The 23,315-nt window shown below is 40.4% G+C and overlaps 1 protein-coding gene across 3 annotated transcripts in view; it reads right to left on the bottom strand.

The window, feature by feature from the left end:
* The window catches only part of LOC109930520 (cyclin-dependent kinase-like 5), a 104,913-nt gene that overhangs the window by 5,615 nt on the left and 75,983 nt on the right, over positions 1 to 23,315 (bottom strand). For all 3 annotated transcript variants that reach the window (XM_048602707.1, XM_048602708.1, XM_048602709.1), the window contains exons 8-9: positions 14,311 to 14,401; positions 11,094 to 11,283 (exon numbers count right to left, since the gene is read on the bottom strand). In XM_048602707.1, coding sequence (XP_048458664.1) covers positions 11,094 to 11,283; positions 14,311 to 14,401 — 281 coding nt within the window. The remainder of the gene's footprint in view (positions 1 to 11,093; positions 11,284 to 14,310; positions 14,402 to 23,315) is intronic.

The raw sequence follows: 23,315 nt of genomic DNA, 5'->3' as shown, positions 1-23,315 counted from the left end.
TGCATTAGCATTTTTCCAATCCACTGGAACCTTGCCTGTGTCCAGGGAAATTTGGAATATTGTAACTAATAGACCCACTACCTCTGCTGCCACTTTCTTTATTACCCTAGGATGTCGGCCATCAGGCCTGGGAGACTTATCTGCCCTCAATCTTTATAGTTTGCCGAGTACCTTTTCCCTATCAACATTGATTGTTCCAAGTTCTACCTTTTCTATTGCCTCTGACTTGCCCGTTCCAGTAGGAATGGTAGTATTGTCCTCCACTGCGAAAATTGAGGCAAAGCATTGATTTAGGATCTCTGCCATTTCACTGTTTCCCACTGTTAACTCTTTGGTTTCATCTTCTAAGGGACCAACATTCACCTTAGCAACTCTCTTCCCTTTTATATATCTACAGAAGCTTTTGCTATCCTTTTTGATATTTTATGCGAGTTTTCTTTCATAATTTACCTTGGGTCTTATTAATTTTTTAGTATCCCTTTGTTTATGTTTGAAAGTTTCCCAATCTTCCAGCCTGCCAATGGCCTTTGCAATATGGTATGCCTTAGTTTTTAAACTTTATATTGTCCTTGACCTCCTTGTTTAGCCATGGAAGTTTTTTTTCACCCCTCTTACCATCTTTTTCCCTCACTGGGATATATTTCAGTTGCAAGGAACTGACCAGCTCTGTAAACAACTGCCACTGCTCATTGGCTGTCTTATCTTTTAGTCTTCCTGCCCAATCTACTCAGGCCAAACCTGACCTCATGCCTATGTAATTCCCTTTGTTTAATTCCAGAATACGACTGTGAGACTCCACTTTTTCATCCCTAAACTGAATTTTGCATTAGGTTGTAGACATGCTCGCCGAGCCAGTGGGTTTGGTTGCAAACGTTCTGTCACCCTGCTAGGTAACATTGTCAGTGCACCTCTGGTGAAGCGTTGGTGTTCTGTCCCACTTGTTATTTATGTGCCTCAGTTTGCTGGGGTGTTTGGTATTATTTCCGGTTTTGTTTCTCAAACCTTTGCAAAAACTTTGAATTTTGAATTATATCACACTACAGTCAGTACTCCCTACAGGATCCTTAACTATGATGTAATCAATTAATTGCTCTTCATTACACAAAACTAAATCCAGAGTAGCCTGCTCCCTGGTTGATTCCAAAATAAAGTATATTTTTTTCTCATTACCCTTTTGAAAGGGAAAAACAGTTTACACAATCTATTCTCTTAAAACAACTTACAATTTTGAAAACTTCTATCACATGTCCCCTTAATCATCTTTTCTCTCAGGAAGCATATCACAGCTTCCCTATTGTTTCTGCAAAAACTGAAGACCTTCATCTCTGATACTGTTCTAATAAATCTCCTCTACAAGTTCTCAAATTTATAAACATTTAACACAACTTCCTTGTTTTTGTATTCTTTATTTCTAAATACTGAAGCTACAACCTTGTGTTTTTTTTAAAACTGCCTCATTCTTCTTTCCTAAGAGGCAGATGGACTTTGTTCAGATGTGTGAATTTTTTTATATTAACAAAGCAGGTCAGAAAGTCACTTGGATGGTGACCTCAGTGCATCAATTGCTAGAAGACATGTCAAGTAGTCAAATATCTGGGAGAATTCTTACGGCTTTAATGGATAAAATTTTACATTGTTCAGTTTATGACAGAAGTAAATAGAATATAGTTGTGAGCTTTGTCTTGACCTCAAAGCAGAACAATCTGGTTTTCACAGTTCCATTCAGTATAAACAAGCATAGTTCAGTTGAGGGGACACAGTCACCTCAGCAGAAATGTCTTTCCTGTATGTGGCATTTCCAAGCTTGTATACAGTCTTCAGGTTGTTATGACTAGGAACATTGAGCTCCTTACAATTGTGAAAGGTTCATGCTCACAAACTCAGAAAATGCAAGTAAAACTGCCTCTATAGTTTACAAAGATAAAAGAAACTAGAAGGAGTCAGTTAAGTAGAAATCGCAGCATGGTGGCTCACGGGGCAGGACAGTGGCTCAGTGGTTAGCACTGCGCCAGGGACTTGGGTTCGATTCCACCCTTGGATGACTGTCTGTGTGGAGTTAGCACATTCTCCCTATATCTGCTTGGGTTTCCTACGGGTGACCCCGTTTCCTCCCACAGTCCAAAGATTTGCAAGTTAGGTGGATTGGTCATGCTAAATTACCCTGTAGTGTCCAGGAACGCGTAAGTGAAGTGCATTAGCCATGGGAAATGCAAGGCTACAGGGATAGGGTCGGGGGGATAGGCCTGGATTGGATGCTCTTCAGAGACTTGGTATGGACTTGTTAGGCCGAATGGCTCCACACTGTAGGGATTCTAAAGAAAATTCAGAGTTGGGAGCAGAGGATATTTTCTCTGTACTCAAGGGTCTGTAAATGATAGTGTTGTGGAATTGGTTGAAACTTCAATATTGTATCTGTGCTAAATTCTTTCTGAATCTTCTGTCTTCTATATCTATGCTGTTTGTCTTTTTTGTTTTGTGTAATAAATCAAAGTTTTGATTTTAAACAAGTACTGTAGCCTTATGTGAACATGTTTCAGTGACTAACCACCATGTTAACTTAAAGAAAATTCGACTCATGATCTATCAAGTCTGATTTCATTTCGGGATCTGACTTGTCCACTGATACCATTGGCCAGAATCATAAAATTTGGTGCTTGGAGACAATGAATTACATAAATTAACCCATAATTTTGCACTGGGCTCACAGATCAAGTGTCCTTCCTGTTCTTTTATAAAACTTCTTATAAAATCTGTTAGCACGTAATTTGCAATGCATTGTAACAGCCACATAGCTGCACACAAAGTTTATTTTCAAAATGGAGTTTTGTGATAAAATATTTCAAAAAAGTTCTGCTACTCTTCACCACCATAATTGATTCAAGTTTGTGTGGCAGGACTTTTTTTAGGATGATGACAAAAACAGAACAAGTCACAATACAAACTTGACAGAAATAGGTGCAATCATATCAAATAACGTGCAAATAAAACTAACACTGTAAATTTTAAAAAATGATTAATTGCATGTCATTTTTAAAAACTCTCATTACTGTCATGGTGCAGAAGGCAGCTATTTGCTCTATTGTTTCTGCACCTGCTTTACAAATGAAGATTGTGAATTGGTGCCATTCTCTTGGTTTTTCCTCACATGCCTATAAAATAATGTTTATATTAAGAAAAAAAAATCATCTAACAGCCTCTTCAATGCTTTAATTGAAACAGCCTCAACCTCACTTCCTTGTAGTTCACTACAGATTGACAAAAACAAAACATTTTTAAACTCATTTCCGTCTTTTGCAGATTACTTTAAATTTTTGCCCTCTCATTCTCAATCCTTTTACAAACTGGAACATTTTCTCCCAATCTACTCTGTTCAGATCCCTCAAAGTTGAAAGCATCTGTCAAATTTTTTCTTAGCCTTTTCTCAGACGGAAAACCGTGTCAACTGCTTCCATCTATCCTCATATCCTGAAGTCTTTCACCCCTAACACCGTTCTTGTAAACCTCTTCTGCATTTTTTGCAATGCATTTACATCTTTCCTGAAGTGTGCCTCACAAAACAGTGCATACCACTCCAGCTGAGGACTAGCTACTGTTTGATACCAGTCCAGCACAACAGCCTCTAGGATCATAGAATCCCTCCAGTGTGGAAGCAGACCATTCAGCCCACCGAGTCCACATCAATCCTCCAGACAGCATCTCACCCAGACTCTCACCGCCACACTATCCCGGTAACTCTGCATTTCCCATGGCTAATCCACCTAGCTTGCACATCCCAGGATACTATGGGCAATCTAGCATGTCTAATCCACCTCACCAGCACGTCTTTGGGCTGTGGGAGGAAACCCACACAGACACAGGGAGACTCGTGCAAACTTCACACAGACAGTTGCCCAAGGCTGGAATTGAACCTGTATCCCTGCTGCTGCAAGGCAACAGCGTTAGTCACTGCCCCTCTTGTGTACTTTATGATCTTTTATTAGTTAAAACCCTGATGCTATTTATTTGATTAACTGTTTTCTCCGGCCACCTTTAATGGCAAATGCATAATTACACAAAGTTTCTGTCTACACCTGCACACCCTTAAGAGTCATACTCTTTATTTTAGACTGTTTTTCCAATTTCCTTCTATTTCATACTTCTCCCCACTGATCTTCATCTGCCACTTTTGTCAACATCTTTATCAAGTTCTGCATGGTCCTCCTCTCAGTTTACAACGTTTACAACTTGGAAATTTTCCCTTGTATAGCAAGGTCTGGATTACTCACATATCAGGAAAAGCAAAGGTCCAGATACCAAACCTTGGAGAACTCAATTGCAAATGTTCCTCAAGCCCAAATAAAAATACCCATAACTGTGTCCTATCACTAAGCCAATTCTGTATCCATGTTCCTTTTATTCCACGAGTTAGACCTGTGGGACTTTTTTTTGTGCGGCACTGTACTGAACATCTTGTGCTCAGTACAGTGCCATGCCAACTACTGAAAATCCATGTACACCACATCAGAAGCATTACACTCATCAAACCCTCTGTTACACTTCAGAAGTTCCACCAAGTTAGTTAAACATGATGTTCATTGAAGAAAGCTATGCTGATTCTTCTTAAGTAAACTACATTTGTCACTGTGACTGTTACTTCTACATTGACCTATTGTTTCCAGAGATTTCTCCACCACCAGAGTGAAACTAGTTATCTCTAATTGCCAGGCTTATATTTAGAACCTTTTTTTTTTGAAAAGGGCACAACAAAGGGCGGCACAGTGGTTAGCACTGTTGCCTCACAGCGCCAGGGACCTGGGTTCGATTCCACCCTCAGGCGACTGTCTGTGTGGAGTTTGCACATTCTCCCTGTGTCTGTGTGGGTTTCCTCAGGGTGCTCCGGTTTCTTCCCACAGTCCAAAGACGTGCGGGCTAGGTGGATTGGTCATGTTCAGGGATGTGCATATTAGGTGGGTTTATTGGGGGATAAGAATGGGTGGGATGCTCTGAGGGTCGGTGTGGACTTGTTGGGCCGAAGGGCCTAATTCCACACCATAGGGATTCTATGATCTATGATTTGCAATTCTCCAATCCACTGGCATCACGCCAGAATCCCCAATTTTCACTCACTTCCTTCAGCACCCTAGGATACATCTTATCCGGCCCCAGGTGCCTTGTCAACTTGAAGTACAGACAATCTATTCAATACCTCTTTCATATCAATTTAGAACCCCTCTCGTGACTGAATTTCCTGCTTGGTATTCATTGTCTGGGTAGCATCTGGGCCCTTGGTAAACACAGATTACAGTATTCATTTAATATCTCAACTGTTGGTCTTTAATCAACTCTACTCCCATTTAGCATTCTTTTCGCCATTGAGCTGCCTGTAGATAATTTTAGGACTTGTCTTTTTGTTAGCTACCAATCTCTACACAAAATCCCTCTTTGCTTATCTTAATTGCCCCTTCATCTCCTTTCCCAACATTTTATAGCACACAAAAAAAGACCCAAGACAGGCAGTCAGCATCACCAAGAGGGTGAGGCGAGGCGAGGCGAGCTGAGACAAGGCAACAACCTGAAACAGGCAGTCAGATGCAGAGCTAACTTCATTGAAGCTGATTGGAATAGATCTTACCCTAGTACACAGAAAGAAGCAAGCAGTTCATTGAGTCTCTGGTAAGTTGTTACCCCATTCCCTCTCTGGCTGAATGTCTGTAATCTGCAATGTCATCAACTCCTTAAGCACCTTATCCATCATCCATAGCTCCTGACGCTGCAGATGCACCACATTAAACCCAACTACTGCTCAAGCTCCAAAACCCAGAGCTCAAATTTCTGCAGCCATTGACACTTCCTTCAAATTTCTACGTCCAGGACAGATAAAGTGTCCATGACTTCAAACATACCACATAATGGATTTTCCATGTGGCTGAGGTGCCGTGCCACACCTTAAGCTTATTTTTTGACTACTTACTATAAATTTAAAAACTAGACAGTACAACATATAATTACTCCCCTTACTCACCAACCAGCTCCTTTTCTTGTACACGTAATTTGAATACCTAAGGATAAAACCAATTCCTATACCATGAACAATTTCTTAAAAAAAAGACCAATTCCAATTCATCAAACTCCCAGCTTTCCAATTAAGTAACATTCCATGGTAAGTCAGATATCTATGTTCTAAAATGAGTTATCCGAGCCCGTGACAGAATGAAGAAAGAGTTCAAACCAGATTCCTTAAGTAATCAACTCATTGTTTCACAGTGGATAATTTCTATACTCTTGCTTAGGCCTCTGAAGTTAAACTGTGAATGTTTAACTGTTAAATATAACCAGTTTTGACTTTTAGGAAGAGATTTCCTCAACTCACCAAACTCCCAGCACTCCATTCATGTCATACTTAATTAATGTTACTCGCTAAAATTTCTGACAACCCATAAAGGACTTTCTGACTGGAAGAACTTCCGAGAGGCCGGTATCCTGTCACTGGGTCCTCCTTTATTTACATGCGGAGAGTCCTTAACACTGATCCAACCCTCTCAGAGCCAGGTGAATGAACAGAATCATCTGATTCCCCTGGTTATATCTGTCAGCCAGGGCTCCATGACTGGACCAGATTAACAGCCCCAATCAGGGAACTCATTCTACGATATCAACCTGGCTGACCTCATTACAACAACAACATCCCTCCCTCTCAATCATAGGATATAGTCTGGTTCTTTATCTTGCAGCGTTTCCTGGGGCGTTTTTGCACGGGGTTAAGTTCCTCCACCTCTGCGACAGATGCGGGTGGCGTCTAACACACAGTAGCTTGCTTCTTGTGCCCGGAAAGTCTTAGAAGAAATTCATTTTCTTCTTCAGGTCACAAAGGCATAAAGGCAGCAACATCTGCCGTGTCTACCTCAGATTTCAAGGTCTCTTCAATGCTTGACAGAGAAGGCGAACTCATGGGTTCCACCGGAATTTCTACAAGTTCTGAGGAGCTAGCACGTTTTGCTCCTGTTTACGAGTTTGCAGCTTTCATATGATCCATGTGTTCAGGACTGTCGCATCTACTTGAACTTTACAAGTCACAGGACCTGACCTTGCATCGACCATGGCTCTTACCCATGCAGGGCCATTTCTGTGGTTCCTACAGCAAACTCCCTGAGGCAAACTGTTTCTCTCACTTAGCAGAGTTTTATGTCTGGCCTTGGCCTTCCTGGTGCCATTGCACCCCCACAAAACAGATCCCCTCCCACAAATATAGAAAGATCAGATTTAACTTGGTATGGAGTTTTCTCCCCATTAGCAAATCTGCTGGAGCTATCCTTGTAGTTGCATGAGGGGTGGTTCTATAATCAAATAGGAACCAGGACAGTTTGTTATTGTAGTGAAGCTGTAGGCTTTCTTTAAGTCTGCCTTCAAAGCGTGGACTGCTGTTTCTGCCAGACCATTGGATGATGGATAGTATGGAGCTGTCCTTATATGTCAAATGCCTTTCGACTTTAGGAAATACCCAGCCATTGCTATCAATGTGTTTTTTTTAATTCATTTGTGGGATGTGGGCGTCGCTGGCTGGCCAGCATTTCTTGCCCATCCCTACTTGCCCTTGAGAAGGTGGTGGTGAGCTGCCTTTTTGAACCGCTGCAGTCCTCCAGCTGTGCTATTAGGGAGGGAATTCCAGGTTTTTGACCCAGCGACAGTATGGGGAGGGGTGGAGGGGTTGGGGGGGAAAGAGTGGGGACTGGGGGTTGCTGGCAGTGATTTTTGTTGTAGTTGGCACTCCAGAACCCTGGTGGAGTTCAGCCAGTATCTGGGGTGGTGGTGACCTTTGCACAGGACAATCACTCTTGTTCCCCATAATAATATGCCATTCTGTACTGTGATCTGGTCTCTCCAGGTCCAAAAAGGTTTTGATTCTGTTTGTGACAGTTCTTTGGCCTTGCCATCATCACCAGCTTTCGCTAGGACTGGATCTTTCTGCATCCAAGAACTGTGTCAGCTGTGACTGGAAATATGTCCAGAAAATTTAAAACCATTAGTGGCAGTACCACTGGTGGCGCATCTAACAGTGGGATGCGGCTCAACAGATCCGAATTGCTAGTTGGCCTCCTGGGCAATGTCCAACTTTTAATTTTCACACTTAGTATTACAGCCCACCACCGAATTTGGTGTGAAGCTATGTTTGGTACTGCCTTGTCCTCTACGGTCTACGATCTATTATTATAATAAATTTATACTAGTAAAGATATTGGTGGAACTTCCTGACTCCGAATATTACTACCAAACCTTCATTGTCTATTCAGGCGTATTTATGCTCTGCAATAGCAGAAGTCCTAGATGCATATGCCATTGGGCCACTTATGAGCTAATACTAGCCAGATGCCATACAGGAAGGCATCGCATGTCAATACCAGATCTTGCTCGGGATCATAGTGTACCAAAACCTTGAAGATGATAGCTGTTTTGTCACCTCTCTGAAAGCTATGGCTTGGCTACATGACCATTTCCAAGGCTGACCGTTTTTTATTTAAAAAGAATTGATGCAAGGGTGCCAGGACGGAGGCCAAGTTATGGATGAACTTTGTGCAATAATTCACCAGCCCAAGGAAAAACCAAAGTTCCGGGACACATGTGGGAAATGGGGAACCTCTGATTACCCTAACTATTTTCAAGTGTATTCCGGTCTTTCAACTCTGTAGCCCAATTAAGTCACTTGGGGTTCGTGGAACACATTTTTCCCTTCTAAGGCAAACACCTACCTGGGAGAAATGGCTAAGAACTACCTCCAACTTCTCTAAGTGCTCCATGTTGGTCTTTCCTGTTATTTGCATGTCATCTAGATAAATGGTGACCTGGGGTTGGCCTTGTTCACTGAAAAATTACACAGGCTGACGATACCACAAATGGCAATTTCATATGTTGGTACAAACCCTTATAGGTATTAACTATAGCATACTTCTGGGAATCCTCATCTAACTGCAACAATAAGTACTCATGGCTCACATCCAGCTTTGTGAAGGATAGCCCCCCCAGGCCAACTTTGTGAATGAATCCTCTACAGGAGGGATTGGGTATTTATCTAGCTGCAAAGTGGTTTACAGCTTAAATTTTCCACAAAAGCAAACCGACGCATCGGGCTTCACCGTCGCTGTCCACTCAGCAAACTGGACCTGTTTGACGATTCCTTTACTTTCCAGTATTCTGATTTCTGCCTGTACTTTTGCCCATAAGGGAAAAGGTGCTGGGCAGGCCTTGCATAATCATGGAATTGCTTCCTGGTCAACATGCAAGGAGGCCTTGGCTCCTTTAAAAGACCCCAGACCTTCCTGAAAAGCTTCTGGGTATTAAATTTGGACTTCGTTCAGGCAGCCATTTTCTAATGAAAAAATGTTGAGCCTAAGTAGGTGAATCTTTCTCAACCAATTTCGCCCCAGCAGGCTTGGGCCCGAGCCTTTGACAACAATCAGTGGTAACTGAACCAGCTGCTTCTCATAATAGACCAGACTCAAGTTATACCCTTAATCTGTAAAGGCTCTCCAGTATCGGTTCTCAGTCTAGTCGAGGTCTTACACAAACTTAAAGGTTGGAGGCCACAGCAAATTTTGTTGAAGACAGGTTCTGCAATCACTGAAATGGCTGCACCGGCAACCTCCATTGGAACCAAGTGACCATTTAACCAGACATTTATTTTGATTGGTTCTGATTTGGATGTTGCTGAGCAATTTAACTGTTCCAAACCAGATATAGGTGGACTTTACAAGGTGTGCACTCGCATGGATACTGGCATGTGAGTTGTTACTCAATTTAGGAGTAGTGGGACTCTTTTGCTGTCTTGAGTTCGCATCCCAGCAGCAACTACAATGGCTTGTCAGCCCAGATCCTGAAGAAAACGTTAACCGTTTGGCCAAGGCTCAGCTTTGTTTTGGGTTTTTGCTGTGGGCTGACCTACAGTCCCTCCGTTCAGGGTATATCCTGAGCGAGGCTATGCAATTGCCTTCACTCAAGTGGTGTTGCCCAACCTCAATTGGACTGGTGAAGGCATCTGAATACACTGCAACTTATAGGCTCCACTTGTCGCACTTTCCAACGATAAAGCCAGTTGTAGTGCCTGCCTGAAGTCCAACTGGGCTTTCGCTAGCAGGCGCTTTTGCATGATCACATCATTAATCCCACATACCAAATGGTCCCTCAGCATCTCATTGGTTTAACGCTGAAAGTCACATTCCTCTGCCAGTCACTATAACCTTGTTAACCCAATGCAGATTACCCTGGCTCTTGAACTGCTGAGTAAAACTGACAGCACTCAGAATTAGAGGGGGACTTGGGGTCATAATAATCCTTAACTAAATCCATCAATTCTCGAAAGGTTTAGTATCTAGTAGCTCAGGGAAAGTTAGACTTCTGATAACTGAAAAAGCCACGTGTCCACAAGCTGTCAAGAGGAATGCTTGTTGCTTTTTATCTGCCCCAATGTCATTTGCCCAGAAAAATTAACGCATTCTTTGCACATACTGGGCCCAGCATTTGGTGTCAGGATCAAATAAGTCAAGCTTCCCAAATAATGGCATGATGTCAGAAATGCTTACCCCAAATCAAAGATGACTGTTATGAGCGAAATTCTTCGGGAGCATGTTTTCCTCTCGCTGCCTTTGAAATAATTCCACACAGACCAGGATCCCATCACCAAGTCATCCTTTATTTCCATGTGGAAAGACCTGGACACTGGTCCAGCTTCCTCAGAGCGAGCTCTCAGAGTGAACAGCATGTCTGACACTCCTGTCAATCAGGGCTCCCTGATTGGACCAGATTAACAGCCCCAATCAGGGAACTCATATTCTATAAGGTCCATCTGGTTGACCTAGTTACAATTACTACATTAGCGAATCTATTTTTATAAAATATGTATTAACGTGAAACGTATTCAAGTTTCAATTACATTTCTGTAAGGTTACAAGCTCAATAAATATTATCCAATTATATTCAATTTTTAATTTAACTTGAATTTGAAATATTTGATCAGAATAACATAGATTATTGGTTTTGTTAGATATATTTATTTCAATCTTTGAATAGGAGAACTGAGTGCATTGTGATCCTTAACTCGACTTAAATTTTTATAAACACCATACCCGTAGGCCGTGAAAGCGAGGATTACTATAAAAGAGCTTCATCTGCTCAGGTGGTAGTGGTCCCAATACTCTCTGAATTGTGTAAAGCTGATCTATTTCACTTTCTCCTGGAAAAAGTGGCTGTCCGTCACTTAGCTCTCCAAGAATGCAACCCACAGACCACATATCAACAGCCTTTCCATACGGAGCTCTGCAAAAAAAAAAGAAGGAAAACAAAACATACACAGAATTATGTTAAGTTTTAACATTTTACCAGATAGTGTGATTCAGCCCCTCTTTTTTGTGTGGGGGGTGGGGGGTGGGGGAAGAGCTGAGAGAGAACAGGAGTGTGGCTATAAAGAAGACAAACATGATAAAATATTGACAATACAAAACTTTAAAACCTAGTGCACTTGCATGTAAATACTTCAATTCATAACTAAGTAGCAATATTAATTATTATATTTTATACTAATTCGTGCCATATGAAGGTGAGCAATTAACTATGTCTGATAGTAACAAGAAGTGACAATGCAAGACTGAAATAACCTCTCCACCACCATCCCATTATGTATTACAATAAACTTTACAACAGTATGAAAATATTAGTCAGCTAAGCCATACTGAATACTCATGTCCACAATCTTAAATTCACTGAATTTGAACAACTCCTGGCAAGCAACTGTGCCTGTGCTTAAATAGGTAAATATGAATACACTTTCTTTAGTCAATCGTGAAAGGTGGGCATTACTGGCTGAGCCAGCACTTTTTGCCCATCTCTAGTTGCCTCTTGAGAATAATGTTATACATCTTTTATTCAAGTCAAAACACTTGTGTGCAATCAAAAAATGCAAGATGAAGTCAAATCACCCAAACGGCAGCAGCATGACATAACTTTTATTTGAAATAAACAGTATCCTTGTAGATTATCATCATGCTTCCATACATCATACATACTTGTGCACAAGTTTATCCCCTAATTTTTGACCTGAAAAACTTTTTGTGATACATCTCGAAAACGTCCACCCCACATTTTCAGGGATTAAACAATGAAAGGGTATAATTTAATATTCCTTCAAAAAAAGAAAATTTCACAGCACCTGAACTTGATGATGAAAACAATCAATTCTATTGTTTTGACATACTACATCAAAAACAATTGCAACAAGTGTTCTGCACTAGAAATATAGGCAAGACATGGATGAACTTCAAAAGGCTAGCAAACCACAGTGTCACCTAACTTTTGAAAAATAGGTCCTTGTAAGGTCAACTGGCCACAAAAGTACAAGGCTCACAGTTGGTCAATCTTGTTTGGGTAATGGCAAAATTTAAGATGATGGTGATATTTAAGCACAAAGCTCTCATCAAAGAGAAATTTAAAAAAAAAGCATTGCTATCCATTTTCACGATGGATGAAGGCAGATGCAAGAATTGGCCTCAGGGTCCAAGCTAAGGAAGTGTAGCAACTGCATTATTTTGAAACTGACAACATTTCAACAGTCACACTAGAGCTACTTTAATAATTACAGTGAGAGAATGTTACAGTCAGTTGACATTACGTGAGGACATATTGGACGACCAACGATGACAAAATATAACCAGGAACAGCCAAGTATTGGAACAAATTGCTCAGCAATTCAAATAATCAGTGTGATTTCAAAAAATATGAACACGAATCGTTGCAGTTAATTTGTTACAGTATATATTTATATGGCATTGGATGAAACAAAGTTGGCAATGTTATTATATATAACAGTAGGTAATACTGCTTCAATGGATATTGTTTATAATGCTGTAACAGTTAGAGAACTAAAAGGGATTTTTAAGTGTTGATTTACACTACACTGCATTGAGATGGTCTTTGTTGATTTAATTTGGGCTCATATCAAGAACACGCATCAATACATAAAAAATATTTCAGGGTAAAGGACAACGTTGACACTTTGAATTTCATCCCAAAAAACTTTCCTCAAGTATTTGACTTTTACAGGGTCTGTAAGGTATTTGATGAATTCACAAATTTAAAAGAACTAATTGCATGACTCCAGCGCACTGCTGGGAAGAAATATCGTTTTAGTTTAATGCACTATTTGGAAAATCTGACAAAGTAGTTTGCCGTATTAGATATCTGACACGTCAATAAATGGTGGTCCAAACATGCCATTGAACCCATACAAAAGTAAACTCCCTGCTGCTGTAAAACAAAGCACAGAATTGCAGGCCTGAGAGCAAAACAAAAGGCCATGGTGAAAAATAATACGGAAATTGACAGAGATTACTGACCTATAAATGACAACCCATTTCAGTTTGAGTTTTTTTTCTAATAAACTGATATTACCCTTTCTAAGCAACTGATGTTACCCCTTCTAAGCAACCTTATTGTCCCTTTGTCTTCTACTAAAATTGATTAAAAACTGAGATTGTGGATAAATGCTTTGTGACCCTGACAAAGAGCATTAAGTAGTACACTCAAGACTGGGGCACAGAAAGACCAGCTGCACCTCATGATTGAGAAGTCTTGGTGAATATGGAAAACTTGAATACTTATTTATAATGGCACAGCTTTGCTTATTGGTCAACACTCTTCATATGTCAAACCAGGCAGCAGAAACCTCTGTTACTGCATCATCTCAGTCTCGAGAGTGATGGGTATCACTGGATACAAAAAATCCTGAATCAGGATTGGTGAACAATGAAATGGTGTTATACCAAGAGTGCAAAAATTTAAATTTAATATCAGTTAAGACTCAAAAGAATTTATGTCACTCTCAATTCCTATGTGTTTACAGTCCTTACCTCAATGAACTTCAAATACAAAACTGCACTTGTCACCAATCACACAACTAGAGAAAGATTCCAATGGATTTCAAATTGTAAAACGCAAGATATTGCATATCAATTTTCAAAAAGCATTAAATAAATTCCTTATTATTCAATTTTTTTGTGTTTTATTTTTACAAGTTATCCACTGGCAGTGCAAAACAGGAGAAGATGTCCTGCAATAATTCACTTTCCACTCAAGTTCATGCATTTGTAAAGAACACTATTCTCATATTAACTGGGGACAGAATAAATTACTGTTGTCCTCAAAATATTCAATTTGTCATGAATAATTCAGTTCCCCAATGTTATGCCATTTCAATGTGTGCTTAATTCATTTTTAACAGGTCCACTAAAGTAATTTATTATTTTACAATATTCTTCCAATCAACAACTGTCGAGTAGCTCAATGACTTACCCAAGCAGCAGCTCGGGTGAACGATACCACCTAGTGGCCACATATTCTGTGTAATTCGCACTGCTGCCCTCTGATAAGTTCCGAGCAAATCCTATATTATAAGAAGCCAAAAATGTGAGCACGTTATACAATCCCAAAACCTCAAAATGCTGTAGATAAATATTTAATGTATAAAAATTCTAAGACTTCATATCACGACTGTTTCTTTTAAAAAAATTAGGGTTATCACCTGGGTTTCAATAAAATTATGGGCAGATAGGGGATGAACAGAACAGGAATGGAAAATTGTGAGAAATCAGTTGCAATAAAAGTTATCTTCTTTACTTACTTTTGGCAATCACATTTTGTTGGGCATCTTATTTTTAAGCAGGCATAGGTGTCAACATCAAAAAGTTACATTTAAAAAACATTTGAAACAGAGGAGGTGCTTGACGAGAGTACCATCAAATGTATGTTTTTGACACCATATCACAGGAGGTACCAGATCACCATGAGTTGGTCAAAAAGTAGATTTTACATCTTGAAGGTGAACAGTTACAGTAAAGTAGATATTTAGCCAAGGAATTTTAAAATGGTAACCAGGGCAGTTGATAGCAATGCCACTAAAGGCAGAAGAAATAAAATCAGGCCAGAATTGCAGTAGTACTGACATCATGGTGGTACTGATATTCATGGTGGAAAATTATAGAAATTGTCAGGACAAAGGCCAGGAGGGGAACTGGAAACCATATGAGAACTCTGAAATTGAAATGTTGTTGGATTGGGAGCCAGAGTTGATCAACAAGCATGGATTTGATGAATGAATGAAACTTGCAGCAAATTAAGAGACTTGGATGACCACAAGTTTATGTATCGTCATTTGGTAGTACAGAACCTGAACAAGTATGACTGAAAAAATAAAACACATTTTGTCATGGCTTTTTGTCTTGCATTCATCAGAACAATTTCCAACAACACCATTCAAGGGAAAAACCAACATTTTTACTGCATGAGAGCAGAGTGCTGATTGGTTATTACTTTGATGGAGAATGAACAAATTAATCATGACTGACAGTTAACTGCCAAGCTGTGTTTAAGTATTAAACCAGGCAGATTGACTCTGATTGATCACAGCCTTTCCCTGAGAAATGAACCTGTGAATTGCTGTCACCTATTTTGTTGACTTGAAGCTTTCATGCACTGGAAGCTACACACAAATTAATACTTAGAGCTCTGTTCTTTGAAGCCTTGAAGAGCGAAGTGAACATGATGGTTTTTCCTTAAATTGGTATTCTTGTGAATTGTTCTCTTAAGTGCTACACAAAAAGATGCAACAACACAATGCATCTTTTTTCAGCAATATGCAAGTTTATGTGAGGTGAAAGACGGAAGACCAAGAACAGGTCCAAAAGATTTAAGGTTTCCACCCCAACTGAAAAAGTTTAAATAGGCTCCAACAACACATTAACCACACAGTTACCATCCTTCAGTCTGAAATTAAACAGAAGGTTACCAATGGCGCTGATATTATGTTGAAGGCACCAAAATGATCAAATCGAAGTTAGCTAAAACTGAAAGGCACTTGTAGAAGAAACATGTGGCAAAGTATTCGCATACTTTCACTCCACCAGATCACTAAGGATTACTGTGGAGAAGTTTGCAGAATGGGTTGACCAAATGCACCTAATACCACAGGCAGCACAGAGAGACAAAAGAAAACAGGACGGAAGTTAAAAAATGAAAAATAACTGACGAAAAGTATATAATTTCTATATATTAATATCACTTTTGAATTCAGGATTTCAAAATAGAGGCAGATAGGCATTGATTATTTATATGAAGCATTTTTTCCTTAAAAGAATGAGAGTTCTTCCGCAACTAAGACCTAAATAGTGCATCTGTTAGCAAAATAAAAAGTAATTGTAAAGTTGTCACAGTCCCAGAAGACCATAAGGCATCTTTCTCATTAGTTCAACTTGAGGATCACCATGCCTCAGGCGAGGAGGGCCATTGAGAAAAAGGGACATTCATGTACACTTCAGTCAGTACAGGAATTGAACATGCTACTGGTGTCTTTCCGCATCACAAACCAGCAGTCCAGCAAACTAATCTAATCAACCTTCGTTAGAAAGCAGGTGAGTACAGATACCTGTGACACTCATGGAAAGAGGTCTATACTGTTGGGCTTATGACAGATAGGGTAAACATGCAGAGCTATTTGATTTGTTTTCAGTTCAGAATAGTCTTTTAAAGTTCTTTTAAATTCAGATCAGTATACAGCAGGATGAGGCTATAACCAAATTTAATTTCTCTCCTCAGAGTCAGGGCACTTTAGGCAACAAGTCACCTGAGCAGAAGGGTTTAGTTTGTGAACCTTCCAAACCAGGAGAGCTTGGTTAGAAACCTCCGGTTTATTAGAACAAAGTTTAGGCTCTAAACTTGTGAAAAGTCCACAACAGCAGATTTGGAAAGGTCTCATCAAATAGTCTCCACAGTGAAAAAAAACAAACTGGCAGGAGTCATTTAAGAAGAAGCCTAAAGAGTTGAGCTGGGGGTGTAATATCTTTGTGCTCGAGTCTCCATAACAGATAATATTAGGAAACAAAACTAAAATTTTGTTCTCCTCTATGTTTTTGAGATCTTTCCATCTTTCAGATTTCAATAGGTTGTTTTTTAAAAAAATATTGTGTAATAAGCCTATGTTCTATTGTCAAAGAAAATCTGCCGCCACTTGTGAATATGCCTCAGTAACTAAGCACCATGTTAAATAACTGAACAAATGAAAAAAATCTAACAATCTGGGATCTGACTTTTCGAATTGTATCATCAGGTGTGATGAGAGAAATATTTATGCTGGATGGGATGTGTTAATTCAAGTAGTGTCATGGTTAATTACTTTAATTACTTTGATTTGAACTACAAAGGAGTTTCCCTCATGTCTGTGGAAGGTTAATCAGCAAATGTACCAATCCAACAGCTTTCCAGGTTCAAGTCCTGGTCATTTGTGTGTGGAAACAAAGGGATTCTGGTTTCAATGGAGTCAGAACCTCCAAACACGCAATTTCTCAAGAGAATGCAAGAAAGGAAATTGATGAAGAACACTAAAACATCAGAGTGCAAATCATGCAATAAAATTCAACATTTGTTTTAGACTGCGGTCAGTGAAAAAGTGTGCTTTAAATAGAAGCACGCTAAATTAACTTTAATTACTACTCTGTTCCAGCACTGCATGAATTTCCAGGGATGACTGCAGCTGTGAAATTTTCTCAATAAGTTTAATGACTATTTGTTGCACTCCTCCTCTCCCTTCCCTTAGTTACATGGGTATCCAACAGTGAGGATGTTGGAAACTTACCAATTCTTCAACTGGATGGTGACAAGAATCTATTCCCTCTCTATCCAACTTTCTATACAATTTCCAAGTTGCTATTATTGGTGCAAAATGGCAAAGTATTTCTGAATTGGAAGGCAGGAAGCTACAATTTGAGAGTAAAAACGTTTGTGGGTAAGAGAGTGCATAGCGCCTTTAAGGGAGGAGTTTATTTGTGCTTAGAGATTTTTAATAAATGCATGTCTGAGAGCAGCATTTGGAGGTTGCCAGTACAGAGAGCCTCAAAAAAAAAGGGAAACAAGTGTATTAAAAAAAAGCCTTACAGGTGGCAGCAAAACAGCAGTCTTGTTTTGATGTTGTGACAATTAATTTGAATTTGGCCAATTTAAAACAAACACCTAGATACAGAAAGCCAATTGAATTTAAACCTGATGGTGTTGAACCAATCCTGCCTAAGACATATTATGTCGTCACAGGTATAAAGATGAGGGCATTTGGAAAATTGGAGAGTCATCTGCCAAAAGTTCGCACCATTTAGCTCTTAGAGAAAGCCCATCTAATTAATCAAAAGAGTACAGTATTTTAGCTCAAAGTCCTCATTGAAGAAATTAGAGAAAAAAAACATCCCTGACAGCAGAATTAACGGAAGAAAAGCATTAGTGAAGAGAGCAGAGAAGATAGAATATTCCAGAAGACAATCTCTCCAGGTTCGCACAGACTAAGTTTTAATTTATTGTTTTCTTATTAATTGGGTTTATTAAGTGGGACTTGTGTTCCTTTAACAGCATTTCAGTAGAATTTAGACCAGTTGGGAAGCAGTTAGCAGTTTCAGGGGAAATTGGTGGTTTGTTAGTAACTCTGTTAATTTGTTCATTGTTTAGGTTGAATAATGAAGTTATTTCTTGTAACTTGAAGTGGAGATCAGGGATTTTCTTTCTTTCTTTTAATAGTTTACGAAGGGAAAGGTGAGCTTCTCAGCGTGTTTCAGCAGTAATTAATAGAAGGGAACCTCTAATCCCATCATAGCAGATTGGGGCTTGTGTTTTGGTTTAACTATCAGAGGCATTTGGCCATCACGCCACGCCATAATATTGTTTGCATTATGAATGAATGCCAAGAGAAAAGGCTGGGCAGATTGACAGAAATGCAAATCCACAACATACCATTATTTCAGCACAAGATTAATTATGAAACAATGCCATGCCACAAAGTCAACTTATTCTGCCATCTAGCATCTTAGTGTATGAGTCTTCAAACACTGGAGGTCAAGACTCAAATTGAAGCCATCTGTTTCAAATTTATCAGCTGTGTACATATAACCTTCCTCCTTCACATATTGGGGTAAAAAAAAAACAAAATAATTAACTTTCTTAGCAGTTTAGAAAATGCACAATTCTGAAAATTAAGGCAACAAAACTATCTCAGTTGCGCAAATAGCTTAGTTTGAATACGCGCAACTGTAAAACACTGAATAGACCAAAGACTTAATTTTTCTCTCTGCTGTATATCACCATCTTCACCTGCAACATTAGACTGAAATTCTGTTTGCTTGCTTAGGTGGGCATGAACAATTCCTTGGCACTACATGAGTAAGAAAAGGGGAATTCTGGGATGCCCTAGCCAACATTCAGCCTTAAAATAGTGAGGTCTTCAAAATAGGAATCTGTTCAACTAGAAATTCCATGGTGGAAAGCAGAAAAAGTGTTAATTTATTAGTAAGTCACACTAAATTATGTTTTATCAAGCTATCTGTCCATTCACTGCGAGTAGTGGCAGATGCCAATTTGATACTGTGAGATTGGTGCTGGTAGATAAGTTGAACCTGGCCGACACCCAAAGGTACATAAAGGATGCTGTTTGCCAGAGCTGTGCTGAAGCTCAAAGTACAGCAGACTGAATTCGTGAGGACTTGAAACACAGGAACTTGGTGCAAGTAGGAATTCAGTGCAAAAAGGAGAAGGGCTATTAAACAAATTGATCACAGAATTGTTATGTCACAGAAGGATGTCATTCAGCCCAATGCACCAGCACTGGTTCTATTACCTAGTGCCAATCTCCTACCTTTTACCCATATCCGTGCACACGATTTCTATTCAAGTAATCATCAACGCTCTCTTGAATGCCTCAACTGAATCTGCCTGGCATTCCATCCTGTAAATACTATGTGAAAAATTTTTGTCTCACATCACCCTTGCTCTGTTTGTACATCACTTTAAATCCATGCCCTCTTTGTTACTGAGATAACAAGGTGTAGAGCTGGATGAACACAGCAGGCCAAGCAGCATCAGAGGAGCAGGAAGGCTGACGTTTCAGGCCTAGACCCTTCTTCAGAAATTAGAATTCAGAAATTCTTCTACAGCAGCTTGACCTGCTGTGTTCGTCCAGCTCTACACCTTGTTATCTCAGATTCTCCAGCATCTGTAGTTCCTACTATCTCTGTTACTGTTTCTTTTATGAGCAGGAACAGCTTCTCTTCATTTTTTCTATCCAACCTATTCATGATTTTGAAAACTTCTATCCTATCTCCTCTGTCTTCTTTTCTCCAAAGAGAACAGTGCTAACTTTTTCAATCTATCCTCATAACTAAAGTTTCTCATTCCTGGATCCATTCTTGTAAATTACTTCTACACTCAAATGCATTCACATCTTTGCAAAACTGTGGCACTTGCAACTGTGCAGAATACTCCAGCTGAAATCCACTAAGTGCCCTACATCACTTGCCTGTTTTTGTACTCTTAGTATTTATTAATAAAGCCAAGAAAACTGCACATTTCATTAACGGCTCTCTCCACCTGTCGTGCCACCTTCAATGATATGTGCACATATGCACTCTGGTCCATCTGCTCCTGCACCCCCTTTAGAATTGTATCCCTATTTTACTTTGCCTTTCAATGTTCTTTGAACCAAATTGAATCACTTCACTTCTTTGTATTGAACCTCATCTGCCAACTATTCACCCACTCTACCAACTTGTCAATGTCCTTTTTGAACTCCACTGTCTTCCATGCAGTTTACAATTCTTCCAACTTTATCATCTGCAAACTTTGATATTGTCATTCTGCACATCAAGATCCAGATCATTTGTATCAGATCAAAAAAAAAGCAAGTGTTCAAGTATTTAATCACAATTTAAAACTTAAACATTACACTAGATTATAAGGCCACTAACTATTGAAAATACGCAACATATATTGTGCAATACTTGAGCAACAACAAGAGGAGAGAACAATGACTGGATTCTGTTGAGCTACAGATATGAGGTCAACGTGTGGAAGAATGGGAAAGACCCAAATCAGGTGCTATACATTGGTATTTTTAAAATTCATTTTGTCAGATGTTGGTGTCGTTGGCTAGCCAGCATTTATTGCCCATCCCTAGTTGCTCAAGAAGGTGGTGGTGAGCTGCCTTCTTGAACAGCTGCAGGTTGACCCACAATGCCATTAGGGAGGGAATTCTAGAATTTGGATCCAGTGACAGTGAAGGAATGGTGAAATATTTCCAAGTCAGGATGGTGAGTGGCTTGGAGGGGAACTTGGAGATGGTGATGTTCCCATATTTCTGTAGCCCTTGTCCTTCTGGATGGATGTGGTCGTGGGTTTGGAAGGTGCTGTTTGAGGATCTTTGGGGAATTTCTACAGCGCATCTTGTAGATACTACACATTGCTGCAACTGAGCGTCAGTGGTGGAGGAAGTGAATGTGGTGCCAATCAAGCAGGCTGCTTTGTCCCAGATGGTGTCAAGCTTCGAGTGTTGTTGGGGCTGAACTCATCCAGGCAAATGGGGAGTATTCCATCCCACTCCCGACTTGTGCCATGTAAACAGTTTTCAGGAGACAGGAGGCGAGTTAATCATTGCAGTTTTTCTAGCCTCTGACCTGCTCTTGTAGCCACGGCGTTGATGTGCTGAGTCCAGTTGAGCTTCTGATCAATGATAAATCCCAGGATGGTTGTAGTGGGGGATTCAGTGATGGTAACACAATTGAATGCCAAGGGGAGGTGGTTAGATTGTCTCTTACTGGTGATGATTATAGCCTGGCATTTGTATGGCACGAATGTTACTTGCCACTTATCAGCACAAGCCTGGCCATTGTCCAGATCTTGCTGCATTTGGACATGGTCTGCTTCAGTATCTGAGGAGTTGCAAATGGTGCTGAACATTGTGCAATCATAGGCAAATATCCCTTCTGACCTTATGATGGAGACAAAGGTCATTGATGAAGCAACTAAAGATGGTTGGGCCTGAGTAATTCCTGCCAAGATGTCCTGGAGCTGAGATGACTGATTTCCAACAACTACAACCATCTTCAAATGTGTCAGGTATGACTCTAACCACCAGAGAGTTTCCCCTCTGATACCCATTGATTCCAGTTTTGCTAGGGCTCCTTAATGCCACTCTCAGTCAAATGCAGCCTTGATGTCAAGGGCTGTCACTCTCACCTCACCTCTGGAATTCAGCGCTGTTGTCCCTGTTTAAACCAAAGCTGTAATGAAGTCAAGGAGCTGAGTGGCCCCGGCAGAACCCAAACTGGGTGTCACTGAGCAGGTGCTGCTTGATAGCACTGTTGATGACACCTTCCATCACTGTGCTGATGATCGACAGCAGACTGATGGGTGGTAATTGGCTGGGTTGGATTTGTCCTGCTTTTTATGTACTTCGGCAATTTTCCACATTGTCAGGTAGATGCCAGTGATGTAACTGTACTGGAACAGCTTGGCTAGGAGAGCGGCGTGTTCTGGAGCACAAGTCTTCAGTACTATTACCAGAATGTTGTCAGAGCCCACAGCCTTTGCAGTATCCAGTGCCTCCAACCTTTTCTTGATATCATGTGGAGTGAATCAAATTGGCTGAAGATTGGTATCTGTCATGCTGGGGACCACTGGAAAAGGTCAAGATGGATCATCCACTCAGCACTTCTGGCTGAAGATTGTTGTGAAAGCTTCAGGCTTACCTTTGGCACTGATGTGCTGGGATCTTCCATTATTGAGGATGGGGATATTTGTGGAGCATTCTTCTCCAGGGAGTTGTTTAATCGTCCAACACCATTCGTGACTGGACGTGGCAGGACTGCAGAGCTTAGATCTGATCCGTTGGTTGTGGGATTGCTTTGCTCTAACACTTGCGGCTTATGCTGTTTGGCATGAAAGCAGTCCTATTTGGTGGCTTCAACAGGTTGACACCTCATCTTTCAAGTATGCCTGGTGCTGATCCTGGCACACCCTCCTGCAGTCTGAATTAAGTTAGGGGATCAACCCTGGTTCAAAGGTAATGGTTGAGTGGGGCATGTGCTGGGCCATGAGGTTATATATTGTTGAGTGCAATTCTGCTGCTGTTGATGTCCCACAGCACTCATGCATGCCCAGGCTTGAGCTGCTAGATCTGTTCGAAGTCTATCCCATTTAGCACTGTGATAGCGCCACACAACACGATGGAGGTTGTGCTCGATGTGAAGACAGGATTTCATCTTCACAAGGACTGTGAGACGGTCACTTTTACCGATACTGTCATGGACAGATGCACCTGCAGCTGGCAGATTGGTAAGAATGAGGTCAAGTATATCTTGCCCTCATTAGTTCTGTCATCACCTGCCGGAGACCCAGTCTAGCAGCTATATCCTTTAGGACCAGACCAGTTCGACCAGTCGTACTGCTGCCGAGCCATTCTTCGTGGTGGACATTGAAATCCCCAACCAGAGTAC

This window comes from Rhincodon typus, chromosome 11 (genome assembly GCF_021869965.1).
Source record: "Rhincodon typus isolate 14 chromosome 11, sRhiTyp1.1, whole genome shotgun sequence".
Lineage (NCBI taxonomy): Eukaryota > Metazoa > Chordata > Chondrichthyes > Orectolobiformes > Rhincodontidae > Rhincodon > Rhincodon typus.
Note: the sequence above shows the minus strand (reverse complement) of the source record. Positions and strands in the feature narration are given on the sequence as shown.